Source organism: Odontesthes bonariensis, chromosome 24 (assembly GCF_027942865.1).
Source record: "Odontesthes bonariensis isolate fOdoBon6 chromosome 24, fOdoBon6.hap1, whole genome shotgun sequence".
Classification (NCBI taxonomy): domain Eukaryota; kingdom Metazoa; phylum Chordata; class Actinopteri; order Atheriniformes; family Atherinopsidae; genus Odontesthes; species Odontesthes bonariensis.
This window is the reverse complement of record NC_134529.1, coordinates 28,777,909-28,791,678: the sequence shown is the minus strand read 5'-3', so window position 1 is coordinate 28,791,678 and position 13,770 is coordinate 28,777,909. Positions and strand designations below refer to the sequence as shown.

The following is a 13,770-nucleotide window of genomic DNA, read 5'->3' as shown; positions in this document are numbered from 1 at the left end:
CTCTGCAGTCCTGACATTGAACTATTGGCAGTAAGTTTTCCTCCATGTTATTTGCCAAGAGAGTTCACCAGTGTTGTTTTGGTGGCTGTTTACATTCCACCCTCAGCTGTTGCCGACACTGCATGTGATGTCATCAGTTCCGTTGTTGCTAAGATACAGACACAACACCCCAATTCTTTTGTGGCAGTATCTGGTGATTTTAATCATGCCTCACTCTCTGCTACACTGCCAACTTTTCAACAGTTTGTCAGCTGCTCTACCAGAGAAAACAAGACATTGGATTTGTTTTACACAAATGTCAAGGATTCATACATTTCCAAATCAAGACCTCCCCTGGGTAAATCTGATCACAACCTTGTTTTTCTCTGTTCAGCATATAAACCCCTTGTCCAGAGACTACCTGTCACAAAAAGGACTGTTAGAAAGTGGTCACAGGAAGCTGAAGAAGCCTTACAGGGTTGTTTTGATGCAACCGATTGGATTTCTCTTTGTAAGCCACATGGAGAGGACATTAATGCCATGACTGAGTGTGTGACTGACTATATAAACTTCTGTGTGGACAACACCATCCCCACCAGAACAGTGAGATGCTTCCCTAATAACAAACCCTGGATCACCAGTGAGCTAAAGGAACTATTGAACAAGAAAAAAAGAGCCTTTAGGGAGCGAGACAGGGAGTTACTGAGGAGTATACAGAAGCAGCTCAAAGTCAAGATCAGAGAGAGCAAGGAGGTGTATAGAAAGAAGCTTGAGAGTAAACTGCAGAGGAACAATATCAGAGATGTGTGGTCAGGAATGAAGAAGATCACAGGCCTCAAGCAGAGGGAGGATTGGATGGATGGAAGTCTGGACAGAGCAAATGAGCTGAACACATTCTTCAACAGGTTCAGTTCAGGAACAAGCTCACCATCCTCCCCTCCTGTTCCCAGCCAAAGAGACATCCCACCCTCCTCTGACCCACAGCTTTCCTGTAACATCTCCACCTCCACCTCAGTCATGGATTCTTCTGCTTCCACTAGTTTGTCTTCAACCAAATCAGGAGATGCTGCTGTCCCCTTTGCCTCCCCCTCCCACTTTTCTGTTTCTAGAAGTCAGGTGAAGAGGCAGTTGGAGAGACTGAACCGGAACAAGGCTGCAGGTCCAGATGGTGTCAGCCCCCGAGTCCTGAAAGCCTGTGCAGAGCAGCTCTGTGGGATTCTGCAACACCTTGTGTCTAACCAGGTGATCAGCAGCACAGGAGCACCACAGGGGACTGTACTCTCACCATTCCTTTTCACTCTGTACACTTCAGACTTCCAGTACAAGTCAGACTCCTGTCATCTACAGAAATATTCAGATGACTCTGCAGTGGTCGGGTGTATCAGAGATGGACAAGAAGCTGAGTACAGAGAGCTGGTGGACCGCTTTGTGGCATGATGTGGGAACAATCATCTCATCTTGAATGTTAACAAAACAAAGGAGATGATTGTAGATTTCAGGAGAAACAGGGTCAGATCAAACCCTGTTTCCATCATGGGAGAAGAAGTGGAGGTGGTTGAGGAATATAAATACCTTGGTGTTCATGTGGACAACAGACTGGACTGGAGACACAACAGTGAAGCAATCTACAAGAAAGGACAGAGCAGACTGTACTTCTTGAGGAAGCTAAGGTCCTTCAAGGTTTGCAACAAGATGTTGCAGATCTTCTACAAGTCTGTTGTTGAGAGCGTCATTTCCTCTCGCGTCATCTGTTGGGGCAGCAGCATCAGAACCAGGGACCTAAAAAGACTCAACAACCTGATAAGGAAGGCTGGTTCTGTTCTGGGGACGACTGTGGAACCTCTGGAGACAATAATGCAAAGAAGGATTTGCATAAAATCAAGAGAATTATGGACAACCCTGAACATCCTCTCCATGAGACTGTTATCGGAAAACAGAGTCTCTTCAGTCAAAGGCTTCTTCAGTTTGGATGCAAAACGGACCGCTACAGGAAATCATTCCTGCCCACAGCCATCAGCATCTATAATAACTCCTTGATTTAATTGAGTTACATCAACATTTAATTTCCCTCTGGGATAAATAAAGTATATTTGAATTTGAATTGAATTGAATATAGCCAGACTATATAAGCCTCGCATATAGCCAGGCTGTGTAAGCCTCGCACATAGCCAGGCTGTGTAAGCCTCGCACATAGCCAGTTTGTGTAAGCCTCGCACATAGCCAGGCTGTGTAAGCCTCGCACATAGCCAGGCTGTGTAAGCCTCACACATAGCCAGGCTATATAAGCCTCACACATAGCCAGGCTGTGTAGGCCTCGCACATAGCCAGGCTGTGTAAGCCTCACACATAGCCAGGCTGTGTAGGCCTCGCACATAGCCAGGCTGTGTAGGCCTCACACATAGCCAGGCTGTGTAGGCCTCGCACATAGCCAGGCTGTGTAAGCCTCACACATAGCCAGGCTATATAAGCCTCCCACATAGCCAGGCTGTGTAGGCCTCGCACATAGCCGGCTGTGTAAGCCTCGCACATAGCCGGCTGTGTAAGCCTCACACATAGCCAGGCTGTGTAGGCCTCGCACATAGCCAGGCTGTGTAGGCCTCACACATAGCCAGGCTGTGTAAGCCTCCCACATAGCCAGGCTGTGTAGGCCTCGCACATAGCCAGGCTGTGTAAGCCTCACACATAGCCAGGCTGTGTAGGCCTCGCACATAGCCAGGCTGTGTAAGCCTCACACATAGCCAGGCTATATAAGCCTCCCACATAGCCAGGCTGTGTAGGCCTCGCACATAGCCAGGCTATGTAACAGTTTGGCAGTTTACAAAGCTGAGCTCATTTCTACTATGGGACTGAGACTCTGTCTCAGATCTCATAAGTTTCTCAAATCTTCTTAGTATGAAATAATTTTCTGTAGCACCTTGAAAATACAGTGAACACATCAAGCTCTGAGGCATAGTGCACTGAGCCAGCAGCCGTATGCTGCGTGTGGACTGTTCTATTGCACCTATTGTTTTCCTGAGCTTCTGTAGAGTATTTGTAATGTTTGAGTAATCCTTTAGTGCACATCAGTGCATTCTTCTATGTTTTTATTCTCAAAAATATCAAAAGATGAACATTTCAGAGCGCACGCTATTTACAGAGGTGTTCCAATTTTTTAAACTAAATGTTTGTCGTTTAAAACATAAATGAATTATTTCAACGGTTTAAACAAAATAACAACAAATGCCATATTCATAAATTCAGATGTACACACGTGATCCACAGCACCGCAGATTCAGGCTTTTCACAGCACTACATGAGTCATGAACAGTGTTGCATCATCTCTCCTAACCATAGAAAGAAGTAGCACAAAGAATACTGCGTTCACCAACGTATCACTAACACCAGAGACATGTGAGCTGCTGCGTATCTCAGCTGCAGCGTCTTCACTTTTCCAAGCTGTCGACCTCATTCCAATCATTCCTGTGCCTCCAGCATCTTCCCACCTGTCAGTGGGAGTGTGTGTGTACAGATGTCAAGGCGCTGATGTCTGTTCTTTCACTCTCTGCTGCCACAATATTTATTGCATATTTAACCTCAGTGTGAACCCAACGTGTCTGTACTCTGGTGGTCTTAAGTGGCACTGAGTCAGCTTAAAGAGCTGCCTGTGCAGAGGGTCTTGTGTTGATTCAAGGAAAAGATGCCACTCAAATGTTCAGTCATTAGTCTAAGTTGAGATTTATCTTCTACAGTTGTACATTGTTTTTACACATATTAACCCATAACTTGAGTAAAGACTTGTTTCAGCTTTTTTTTAAATACGCTCATTTGAAAGTATTCACATGGTTGGAGAAACTTTGCTCGAGTGCATCCTGTTTACTTTAATTTTTGGGCCTGGTTAAGAAAGGTGTGTAAAAGTCTCCCCCCTCTGGCTGCAGGTCAAAACGAAAGCAGAGGCCTGAAGTCCAAAGAACTCTGTAGACTAGGGCTGAGCAATTTTATCGATACTGCGATATATATCGATATTTCGTTTCCCGATAAAGTATAATTTTTATTTATTTATTTATTTTATTTTATTTTTATTTAAAATTTATTTTATTTTATTTTTTATTATTATTATTTTTTTAAAACAAACACAGAACATTAAGGTAATACAATACAATGCCAGGGGGTCACATTATACAAAACGGTGATAAATTAGTTAATAAAAATGTTGTATAAAGTACACAGCTCTCACGTTTGTGACTTGTTCGTTTGTTTATGTTTGTCTGGCGGTGTTATCCTTCCGGTTCAAAGGTCGGACCACCAGTCCAATCAGCGACGATTCATGTCAAATCATACTGTCCCTTTTTCCCCCAGAAAATAATGTAAGTGTATCGAACCGTATCGTTGGCTGAATATCGTGTATCGTATCGTGAGATTAGTGTATCACCACAGCCCTACTGTAGACCTCTGCAATAAGGCCACAGCGGGACACAGAGCAGATCAGGACAAAGGTGTGGAAATATACCTGCCCAATTCTAAAACTTCTACAGTTCTCAGGAGCACAGTGTAGCTGGAAAAAATAACTTTAAAACCAGCCAAGTTGAGTAACAAGATAAGGAGGTGATGGAGCAAACAGAACCAAACAGTCTTTTGCATAGATGGGAGAAGCTGGTGGAAAGATGACCATCATCAGAACGGTCAGTTAGCAGTTATGAGAAGGTTGCCACTCGAGTAACTGACTGAGTTTCTGACAGTCTGCTCAGGGTTTGCTAAGTGGCAGTAAAAGCAGACATTATCCTGACTAACGGAGACAGAACTTTAAGCAGCATTCTCCTCTGCAGCAGGGACAGTGAGATCAGATCTGACTGTGAAAAATGATGCTGCCAAACACACCCAGATCTGCTCTGGAGTTCAGCGACTGGAATAAGAGTCTCAGGGTAAGCAGTCAGCTTAATGGTGGCAGGAAAGGAACACTGGAGTGGTTTCAGGACAGGTGAGTGGCAGTCCCAACAGGGATTATATGTTGGGAGACCTAAAGGTTGCAGTTCATAGATGCCATTAAGTCAGTCTGAAAAAGCTGGGCAGAATCTGTCTGGAAGAAGAGGATCCACTGCTCAGAAGCTGCTGAGGAAAACCAGGACAGACTTTAAGCCAGATGCAAGTCTCTGTCAGGCATCTGAGTACTGGCTCTGAAAAGGAGAGTGTCAGTAGCTCTTTCATACATTCCCAGCAGGGATTTTAAAGCAAGTTTTTACGTTGTCATTAGTCAGTATGGACAGATGTTATATATATTATATTATATTTTGAATTTAGAAAATAATTTAGTGAATAAAGTATTTTCTATTCTATGTGTAATATTATTGACAGTTTAATATACAACCCAGTTGGAGAGGTGTGTATGGTTCTGAGCACTCCCTCAAAGTCTTATTATTGGTTTTATAACGGACTTCTCTCATTTTGTCTCCGGAATGAAAGTTAGCTACTTTATTTAGTAGGCTTGCATACAGCCGAGCATCTCTTGAAATCAAAACCTCTTTTTGGAAGGAGTTCTCACTCAAATAGCAGCACAGTTCCAAAAACTCCAATGTCAAACTGAGACGTAAAGGGGCAAAAAAGTTTCAGCATAATGATCATGGTTGTTAGGAGAACAGTCCAAACTGAATCAACAGAGCCTGAAATATCCGAACTTTTAAATAGATTGCATTTGAAATGGTAAAGACTCCTGTCTTTTAATCTGTAAAGCAGCAGTTTGAAACAGAGGTTATATCACTGTGGCATTAGTATGAGTTGTTTCATCAGCTGTGAAAAAACATCTACACATCCACAAATGATATTAACAGAGACGGACAAGACAGGACTGAGTAGGAAGCCATAAAGACTGAGCTTCTCTGACAGCTCAGCAAAGTAACAAGCAAAACTCTGTTTACAGAATCTGCTGTAATTCAAACAAATGGCAAGTAAATGCATGCCACAATATGCAGTTTGTGTCTCAGAGTTCACATCAGCTTAGTCCGGATGATGAAGAATTCCTGCAAACATGTCTGTGCCAGCTTCATCAATCACTGCTTTACATTCCTGGGTGTCATCTTCTCCACCAGAAGGAAACATGTCTCAGTGCAGCACTTAGTTTAAATTGAGTCTCTGCTTTTAAGCTGATGATCCGCTTGCTTTCAGCAAACAGAACTGTTTACAAAAAGAACTGTGGAATAAGGTCCAGAAGAAGCAAGTGCACACTCTCTGTGTGCCAACCATCGGCCCAATTTACAGCAACACACAGACACAAATGATCGCCAGCCCTCTGGTACAAACTGTGTTTTTCCTCTTGCAAAGACTGAGTGTTTCTAAGCATCCTCCAGTGTCTCCATCTGACACTGCCATCTCGGTCTTTCAGGGTCCACATGGTCAGAACATGGGCGGTACACATGGCAGTATCATCCAGCCGGACCTGATGTGTACCAGCAGCATGTGGATGTACATTCTACAGGATATTTTATCCACACTTCCAAACTAATTCAGTTTTTTGGAAATGTATTAAACATGAATGGGGCAGATTTTCAGTTTATCCTGAGCTTTGCTACATGACTATTTTTTCTTCAACTTCCTTTGTGTTTAGTTCACGACTTTAATAATGATAATCCTTTGAGGAGGCAACCAAGTAAAAAATGTAAGAGTGCTCCAATCAATTAAGCATTCATTGTTTGTCTAAATAATGTTATTGGTGGCCCCCAAAGGGGTCAATCCAAAGGGACAGTTGTTATTCTTATTTTATGAATGAATGAAGAGAAGAGCTCAAACAGGTCAAAGTTAAGGATTTATTGGGGATTTTGACATTTTGATTTGCTGGATTTTTTCCTTCTGTGTTTCTGGAAACTGGGAGCCATCTTGTCAGTAGTTTGGTATTTCCACAAACATTCATGGTGATATCTCTGAATATGATCTCCCCAACACATGTTATCACATTCCATCATCCATGCTTCATCCCTGTGGTATTCCTGCTCAGGTTGGTGACAAACGTATTGATCTTATTCTCAACAGACCAATGAATATCACCCCAGGTGTTCATAACCTTTCTGTCCACTTCACCAAATCTTGTAACTGAGCTCATCCATTGTTTTTTTCCACCAGGGCGGAGGCTTTTGCCTGCGTATTGCACTTTTGTCAGTCTTCTCGTAACCTCGCTCCCCTGCATGAACCAGTCATGAGCTTCAGTGTGAATGCTGTTCAGAGTGTGGCTGTCTGACTGATGTGAGCTGTGGTGGGGTTAGAGTTGTGTCTGGGGGACTGGAGGCTGTGTCATTGCGTCTGCTCCTTCATCACACTGTTGTCTCCTTCTGTTTTTGCTCCTGCAGTGAATGATGTGGAGGAGAGCGAGGGGCTGCCGTCGATGGACAAACCCGGCTGGTACTCCCAGGGCAACTGGCCACACCTCCACGAGCTGCTCAAGAGCATGACGGGGAAAGCGGAGCCCAAGGTACGCCAGTCCCCGTGAACATGCCGGGAGTCGGCAGCCAAACCTCTGGTTGAAGGGCATCTGTAGCTCACTTTGAGGCTGACTCCAATTTCAGTTTTTGGCAGAGGCTGAAAGAGATGAGGGCTTCATGATAAATCAACTGAGGGGGATTCACACTGGTGTGATGGAGAGGAGGAACACGGCTCCTGGCATGACTACCGACAGGGCAGCTGTGTGCCAGCATGCTGGGACTTCCCTGATAAAGCATGTACAGTGCAGCCCGTTCTTATTCCCCCTCACACACATCAGACCTTTTTCCCTCTCGTATATGGCAGACTCACTTTTACTGGAGCCCAATGTGGCAGTGTTGCATAAAAGTAATATTCTGACACAGTATGAGTGAAATGAGCGTAAACTGATATTTGTGAGGAGGCCTGGATTAAAATAACAGAAACCAAGAGGCTTCCCTCGTGCAACAGCGTGCTGCATGTGAATCCTAATTACACGGAACCTATTTAAACTCTTCAGGAAAGCTTGGAATGTCTTGTGTCAAATGCATTATTTCTTTATTTACAATGACAGCTGTATTTCAACACGTAGCGAACAGTCAGCTCATTAATCAATTTTTAGTGTTTTTATGCAGCCTTCTTACGAAATGCAAAGTTTCACTCTTTTTTTGGGTTAACTGTATTTTGACAGTTCCTTCTGTTTCTGTCCAATCTAAAGCCTTTGGAAGTCATGGCCCATTGTTTTGGTTCCCCAGCAGCCTCCACAACAGCTCAAGGCCAATGTTTTAAAGAGACTTTGTAGTTTCCCCAGTCGGAAATCTTGCCTTGCATCCTCATTTCTGGTAGTAAGATGTAAGCAGTTGAGATTTTTCAAGAGACAGTTTGTAAAATCTCAAATACAAATGTAATCTGACTGAAAAGCTTTTCTTGTGGATAGCAGTGGTTTCCATCATGGTGTCATTATAGTGGCCTTATCATTTGATCACGTTGGACAGATTTCTCCTGCTGTTTTACTGTGTTCTCTGGAAGACGCCACAGGAACCCTTTCTTCATGTTCCCACATGTCGGCTTCCTCGTATCGTTGACATAATGACGCCTAGCGCCACAGACATTCCGTTTCACCTTCTTCAGCATGTTTATACTTTCTATTACAATGTTCTGTGAAAGGTGTTGGGATAAGGGAAAGTTTGAATTTACCGCGGGTTCTCTGAGATAAACATGGAATTATTGGCACATGCTGCCACCAGCCAGCTTCTGAGGGATATTTAACTTTTCTTCTTGAAACTGTTCGTCTGTAGATCAGTTTCCTGGAATGAACTCAGTGTTTCTACATCATTTTGGACTCTTCTGTTCTATCTGTTTCTGTCAGCAGCTGTAGCTGATGCTTTTATGTTCTGCTGAAGAACTCTGAGCTCGTCTTTCCTCTTTATTCTTTGCTCAGTCCGTCAGTTCCATTGGTAGCCAAACAGCCCAAAAGCATGGCGCTGCAGTCCCACCCGGGCCTCCCCCTCCACTGGTCTTTGTACCTAAACACCTTAGCTTCATTTGACAATCAAACTTTTCTCTAGAAACCACAAAGTCAGCTGACATCTTGAGATCAAATCTGAGAGTTGCTTTTGAGGATTTCAGCCTCTGAGAACAGTGTGACCTAAAACCACAGTTCACTGTGAAGTCCATCCAATGAGAGGCGTCAGAGAAGGCTTTTCTGTGTTCACACAGAGAATCTGCTGCACCCGCCGCTGTCCAACATCATCTCTAACAGGAAGTAAAGATGCTCTGACCGTGACACCTTAAAAGATTTGACGTATTCTGCACCACGGAACTGATAATCTAAGGAGGCACATGGATATCTTTCTCCATCTTCTGCATTTATAAGTTTTCCATTTTGTTGATTGTACAAAATCAATATTGTATTTTAAAAAAAGTCAGTGTGTCCTGACTAAGTTTTTGGGAAAGCAAAGCAGAAATGTTCCCACAGTGTTAGAGCTTCAGTACAACTGTGAGTCTCCTTCATGGACATGATGCAGTATCAAGCTGCGGCTCGTCTGCAGCAGAAAGCTGTGGCGTGGGCTCATGATCCTGTGCAACCCTTAGTTCCAGTACGCTCACCACTTTTACTCATGTTTAATATCTATTATTCTATGTCATTGTTAGAGATTACAGCTGTTCCAATTGACAGAAACAAACGAAACAATCTCCCAATCATAATAACAATCCAGACTTGGACTGTAGTAATTAGTGGAATACTGGCATCACTCAGTGGGGTTACATGGCACTGAAAGGATCGGATTATTGGCTAAATTACAATCAGACTGAGTTATTAAGCGCATGTAGACATCTGAATCTAACAAGAAATTGGATCGGATCGAGTTACTCGCGATCGGATTCAGACCCCGAGATAACTGGGTTGAAAGTCACTCTAAACCTGCTTGTAGACGCTGAAGCACGTGGTGAATTAGACTTTGCGTTCTGCGCATGCTCCAGATGTTTTCCCGGGGTCGTGACCCGGAAGTCAAAGGAGACGATATTCCTGTTGTTGTCGCCGTCAGAAAGAAACAAACAACGCGATGGAGAATGCTCCGTTGGGCATCGCGTTTGTGCAACAAGCAGCTCATCACAGACCAAATGTAGAGGGACGTAGCTTCATCTGGCTCTGCGTTCTCCATCTTTCTCCAATGCCTGAGTTTGTTGTTGTTGTTGGTGGTGAAGAGGTCAACAGGAAGTGGCTCTATTAGCAACAGCTGGAATGGGTACAGCGCCACCTATCATACCGGGGTATGGCACGCTTTGTGCCTCTGATTCCATTCATTCACCGCCAGATATCCAAGGAGAATTACCCTTGCTCAACTCATTCTTATTGTAATTTAGCCAATAATCTGATCCTTTCAGTGCCATGTGACCCCACTGAGTGACACGCTGCTCATGGTTTTTGCTGAAGGCTACTAAAAACAGAAGTCTTGGAGCCATTAACACAGATATCACCGACATTAGAGTGCTTCACAAGTTGGACAGAGGTTTTATAACAGATAGTCTTTTATTACTTTAACTCTCCATGGTTTACCCACAGCTATGCCATGGGAGCAGGCATCACCGCTGGTAACATTATACGGAATAAAGACATTTTCATGCAGCTCCTATCAAACAGAAGAACAGAATAAAACAATGACACCTGTTAAAAACTGACATGACAAATCATGCTCAGTCAAGCCCAAATCCAGCCGGCAGTGCTCGTCATCATGCACATCATCTGCCCCCCCACTCCCACTCCTCTGCTGAATGCCCCCTCTGTTAGCCGCCCACACATGGAGAAGATGTGGCAGAATCCAGTGTTAACCTGCACTCAGAGCTTCTTTAAACAGAGCTCCAGGCTGACCCCAGGCACTGTTTTCAGCTCCTCCACTCTCACCTGACAGCACTTACAACAGGTGGGCTGAATGGGGGCTTTCAGGGAAGATTAGAGTTCGCTCTGAACACGGTGCTGAGAGAGACAGGGTCATGCTGAGGCTGACAGCACACGATCATACAGATTCAGAATCTGGCTGTTCCTCCAGCCTGTGCTGTTATTATTATTGGAAGAGTTTTTAGCAAAGCTTATTACTAACAGGGGAAGTGTATTTTTTTGTTTGTTGGCACAGTTTATTTTTGACTGGAGGTTACTCACTAACAAAGTGTTTACGTGAGCATCATAGTTTCCTTCAGCAGGATTTCCACTTTTAGTGGAATTCTTTTGGTTGAAAGAGGAAAACTTTTGTAGCCTGAATATGAGGGTGTATGACACTAAAGGCTCCGGTCCTCGGGGCCCACTGCCCTCCATGTTTTAGATGTTTCCCTAATTCAACACACCTGGCTCATATTAATGGATCATTAACACATTTATGCAAAACTTGTTTCAGCTTTTCCTTAAACTGTATCTGTGAATGATGAGCTGACAACAGATGGAGTACCTCTACGTCTTTTAAGCTGTTCAGAATGCATGAAGAGTGACTTTGCAAAGTTAGTTTGGAGGCGTTTTATTGGATGACACCTGTTGCTGCAGCTTAAATGCGATCATGCCAGAAGATGAAACTTCCATGACTGATAAAAGTGGTCATGGTTGCCAGTTGTGGTTAAAAACAAGCACTTTTTAACTGTTGATTCTTTGGGTTTATGCTCTTTAATCTCAGGGTAGTTTCATTGATCACTGTTGACAGACATGTTCTATTATTACCCAGGCACAATATGTATTTCACCACCATCTTGTTTTTATCATTCATGCCCCACAAATTCACAATAATGCATCATATTTCATGAGGCAAGCGGTGTCCCCTGTGCCACCTGACCACCTTCTGAGGAGCAGAGGGGGGTTTAAACGCAGCCACAATTTCTTCCCTTCTCTCTGCTTGCTTTGCAGAAACAACATGTGCAGGTTACTTTGGTGGAATGTGAACAGTAATAGACTGCTTATCTAAAAAGTAACTAGTTACCGATTACTTGAATTGAGACAAGTGTGTCCTGTTCCTTGTTACATCATCTGACTACTGGAGGGTCAGGGGTACATGGACTGTATTTATGTAACATTTGTCGAGCACTCAAAGCCCTTTGACAGTAAGCATCCTTCACCCACTGACACACACTCATGCAGCACTTCCATGCAGTGCTTTTTCTTTATCACACGCATTCCCAACAAGGGACTCATAGCAGGAAGCGTGGCCTCCAGCGTTTAGTGCTGGGGCATTTTGACAGGTGGTCTGGGGAAGACAGGAATTGAACCAGCTACCTTCCAACTGGCAGGTGACAGCCCCAGATGCCCCAACAACACTCAGGAACACTAAGTGTCAGACTGTGGCGTGTTTGGGGGACATCTGTGAATTTGAACAGCGGTGGATAACACGGTTTACTGTTTACAGGGGCGATTTTAGGATCTGGTCTTTAGGGGTGCCCAGCCCCCAGTGCTCAGAGGCACATTATTTCTCACTAATTGAGGCGAACTAGTACATTCATCAATTTTGGAGCCGTATTAGTTTTGCTTTGAGTAGTGTTTTCCCCTACAACATTCAAATTTGACCTCTTCATTTCAAAAGACTGTGGCTTGAAATGTAGAATTCTATGTGTGGAGCAGCTAGCTTACGACCAGAACAAAATGCCAAGCCGTAGACAACTCTAGCGGCAAGCAGTCGTGTGAATGTGCCAACCAATCAGAAGAGATGTAGTTGATAAGTGGACTGGTCACAAGCCTCGTTTTGAAGCAGGGTTGCCAGACACACAAGGTTGCCAGATTGGCCAGTCGCACCAAAGTATTGCGCAGGGGCAGAGCAAGTTTTTTGCATAATATAATATTTTAAAAATGTGCTGAGCCAGGGGGTGCCGAGCGATCTCACGGTGGTGCCTTGGCACCACTAAAAATACCCTAGCCTCGCCCCTGCCTGAACCCACCGTTTTTCTTTAGATGGAGCTCAACATTTCTGTGCCACTAAGTGGCATCTGAATGGCCTCTTCAACATGACGCCAAATGTATGTGCATGGCTGTATATTTGTGCAGCTCCCATATAAAACAGTGTTGTTGAACTTTGCTTTCCAGCACAGAGGAGTTCATGTTTGCATTGTGAGTCCATGAAGCGAAACAATGAGAAGCAATTAACAGTTTGAATGGTAATACAAGTAATGAAAGCTTAAAGAGTCTCTGCAATGATCACTGTTTGTAAATGAGAAGTTATTGGTTGCTTAAAACACCCAAAAACGCAGCTCTGCACATGAAGATGTAGAAGTGTTTTTTAACACTTAATATCAGAACTGCAATGATTAGATAACACCAGCTCTGTGTGTAACAACAGTCTAAATGACCCATTAGCATCCAAAGAAAAGTTTCCTCTGTTGCTCACAGATCTGCCAGAGAAACGTGGCTCCAGCAGCAGAAAGGATGGCGGTGCCATGACATCTAAAAGTCTAAAAGTCTGGAATCAGTCCTGGTTCAGGTCAAAGCTTCATCTGGAGAAGCTTCTTCTGTCCCTTCGTCAACCACCACAAAATTGTGAACAATGCAAATGCATGTGACTTGGTTTAGGGATTACTGTGCTGACTAATTTGGGTGGAATAGGTGTTCAAGAAGTTCCTCAACTTAACAAAAACTTCTCTTCCATCCGTAAATGATTCTAAACATCTCACAAAGGAGATCCAAAACTTCTGTGTGTTTCTTAACATTTCTAATGTACTCTGAAAAAGTAACTGATCAAAGTGTGTATTCATTTTTCTGCATTGTATATATATGATCAGTCTTCGTGTGAACTGGGGCCTTATGTATAAAAGACTACATAGTTTTCATTGAAAGAGGTCACATGCACCAAATCTAAAAAGTACGTATGCGTAGAAATATTCAGAAGCGTGCGCACGCCTCCC

The 13,770-nt window shown here is 43.6% G+C and overlaps 1 protein-coding gene across 4 annotated transcripts in view; it reads left to right on the top strand.

Annotated features, from left to right (window-relative positions):
- The window catches only part of nt5dc1 (5'-nucleotidase domain containing 1), an 89,147-nt gene that overhangs the window by 58,950 nt on the left and 16,427 nt on the right, over positions 1 to 13,770 (top strand). For all 4 annotated transcript variants that reach the window (XR_012768793.1, XR_012768792.1, XM_075458535.1 and 1 more), the window contains exon 9: positions 7,290 to 7,411. Coding sequence is in view for 2 of the 4 variants with exons in the window: in XM_075458535.1 (XP_075314650.1) it covers positions 7,290 to 7,411 (122 nt within the window). In the remaining 2 variants the exon portion in view is untranslated. The remainder of the gene's footprint in view (positions 1 to 7,289; positions 7,412 to 13,770) is intronic.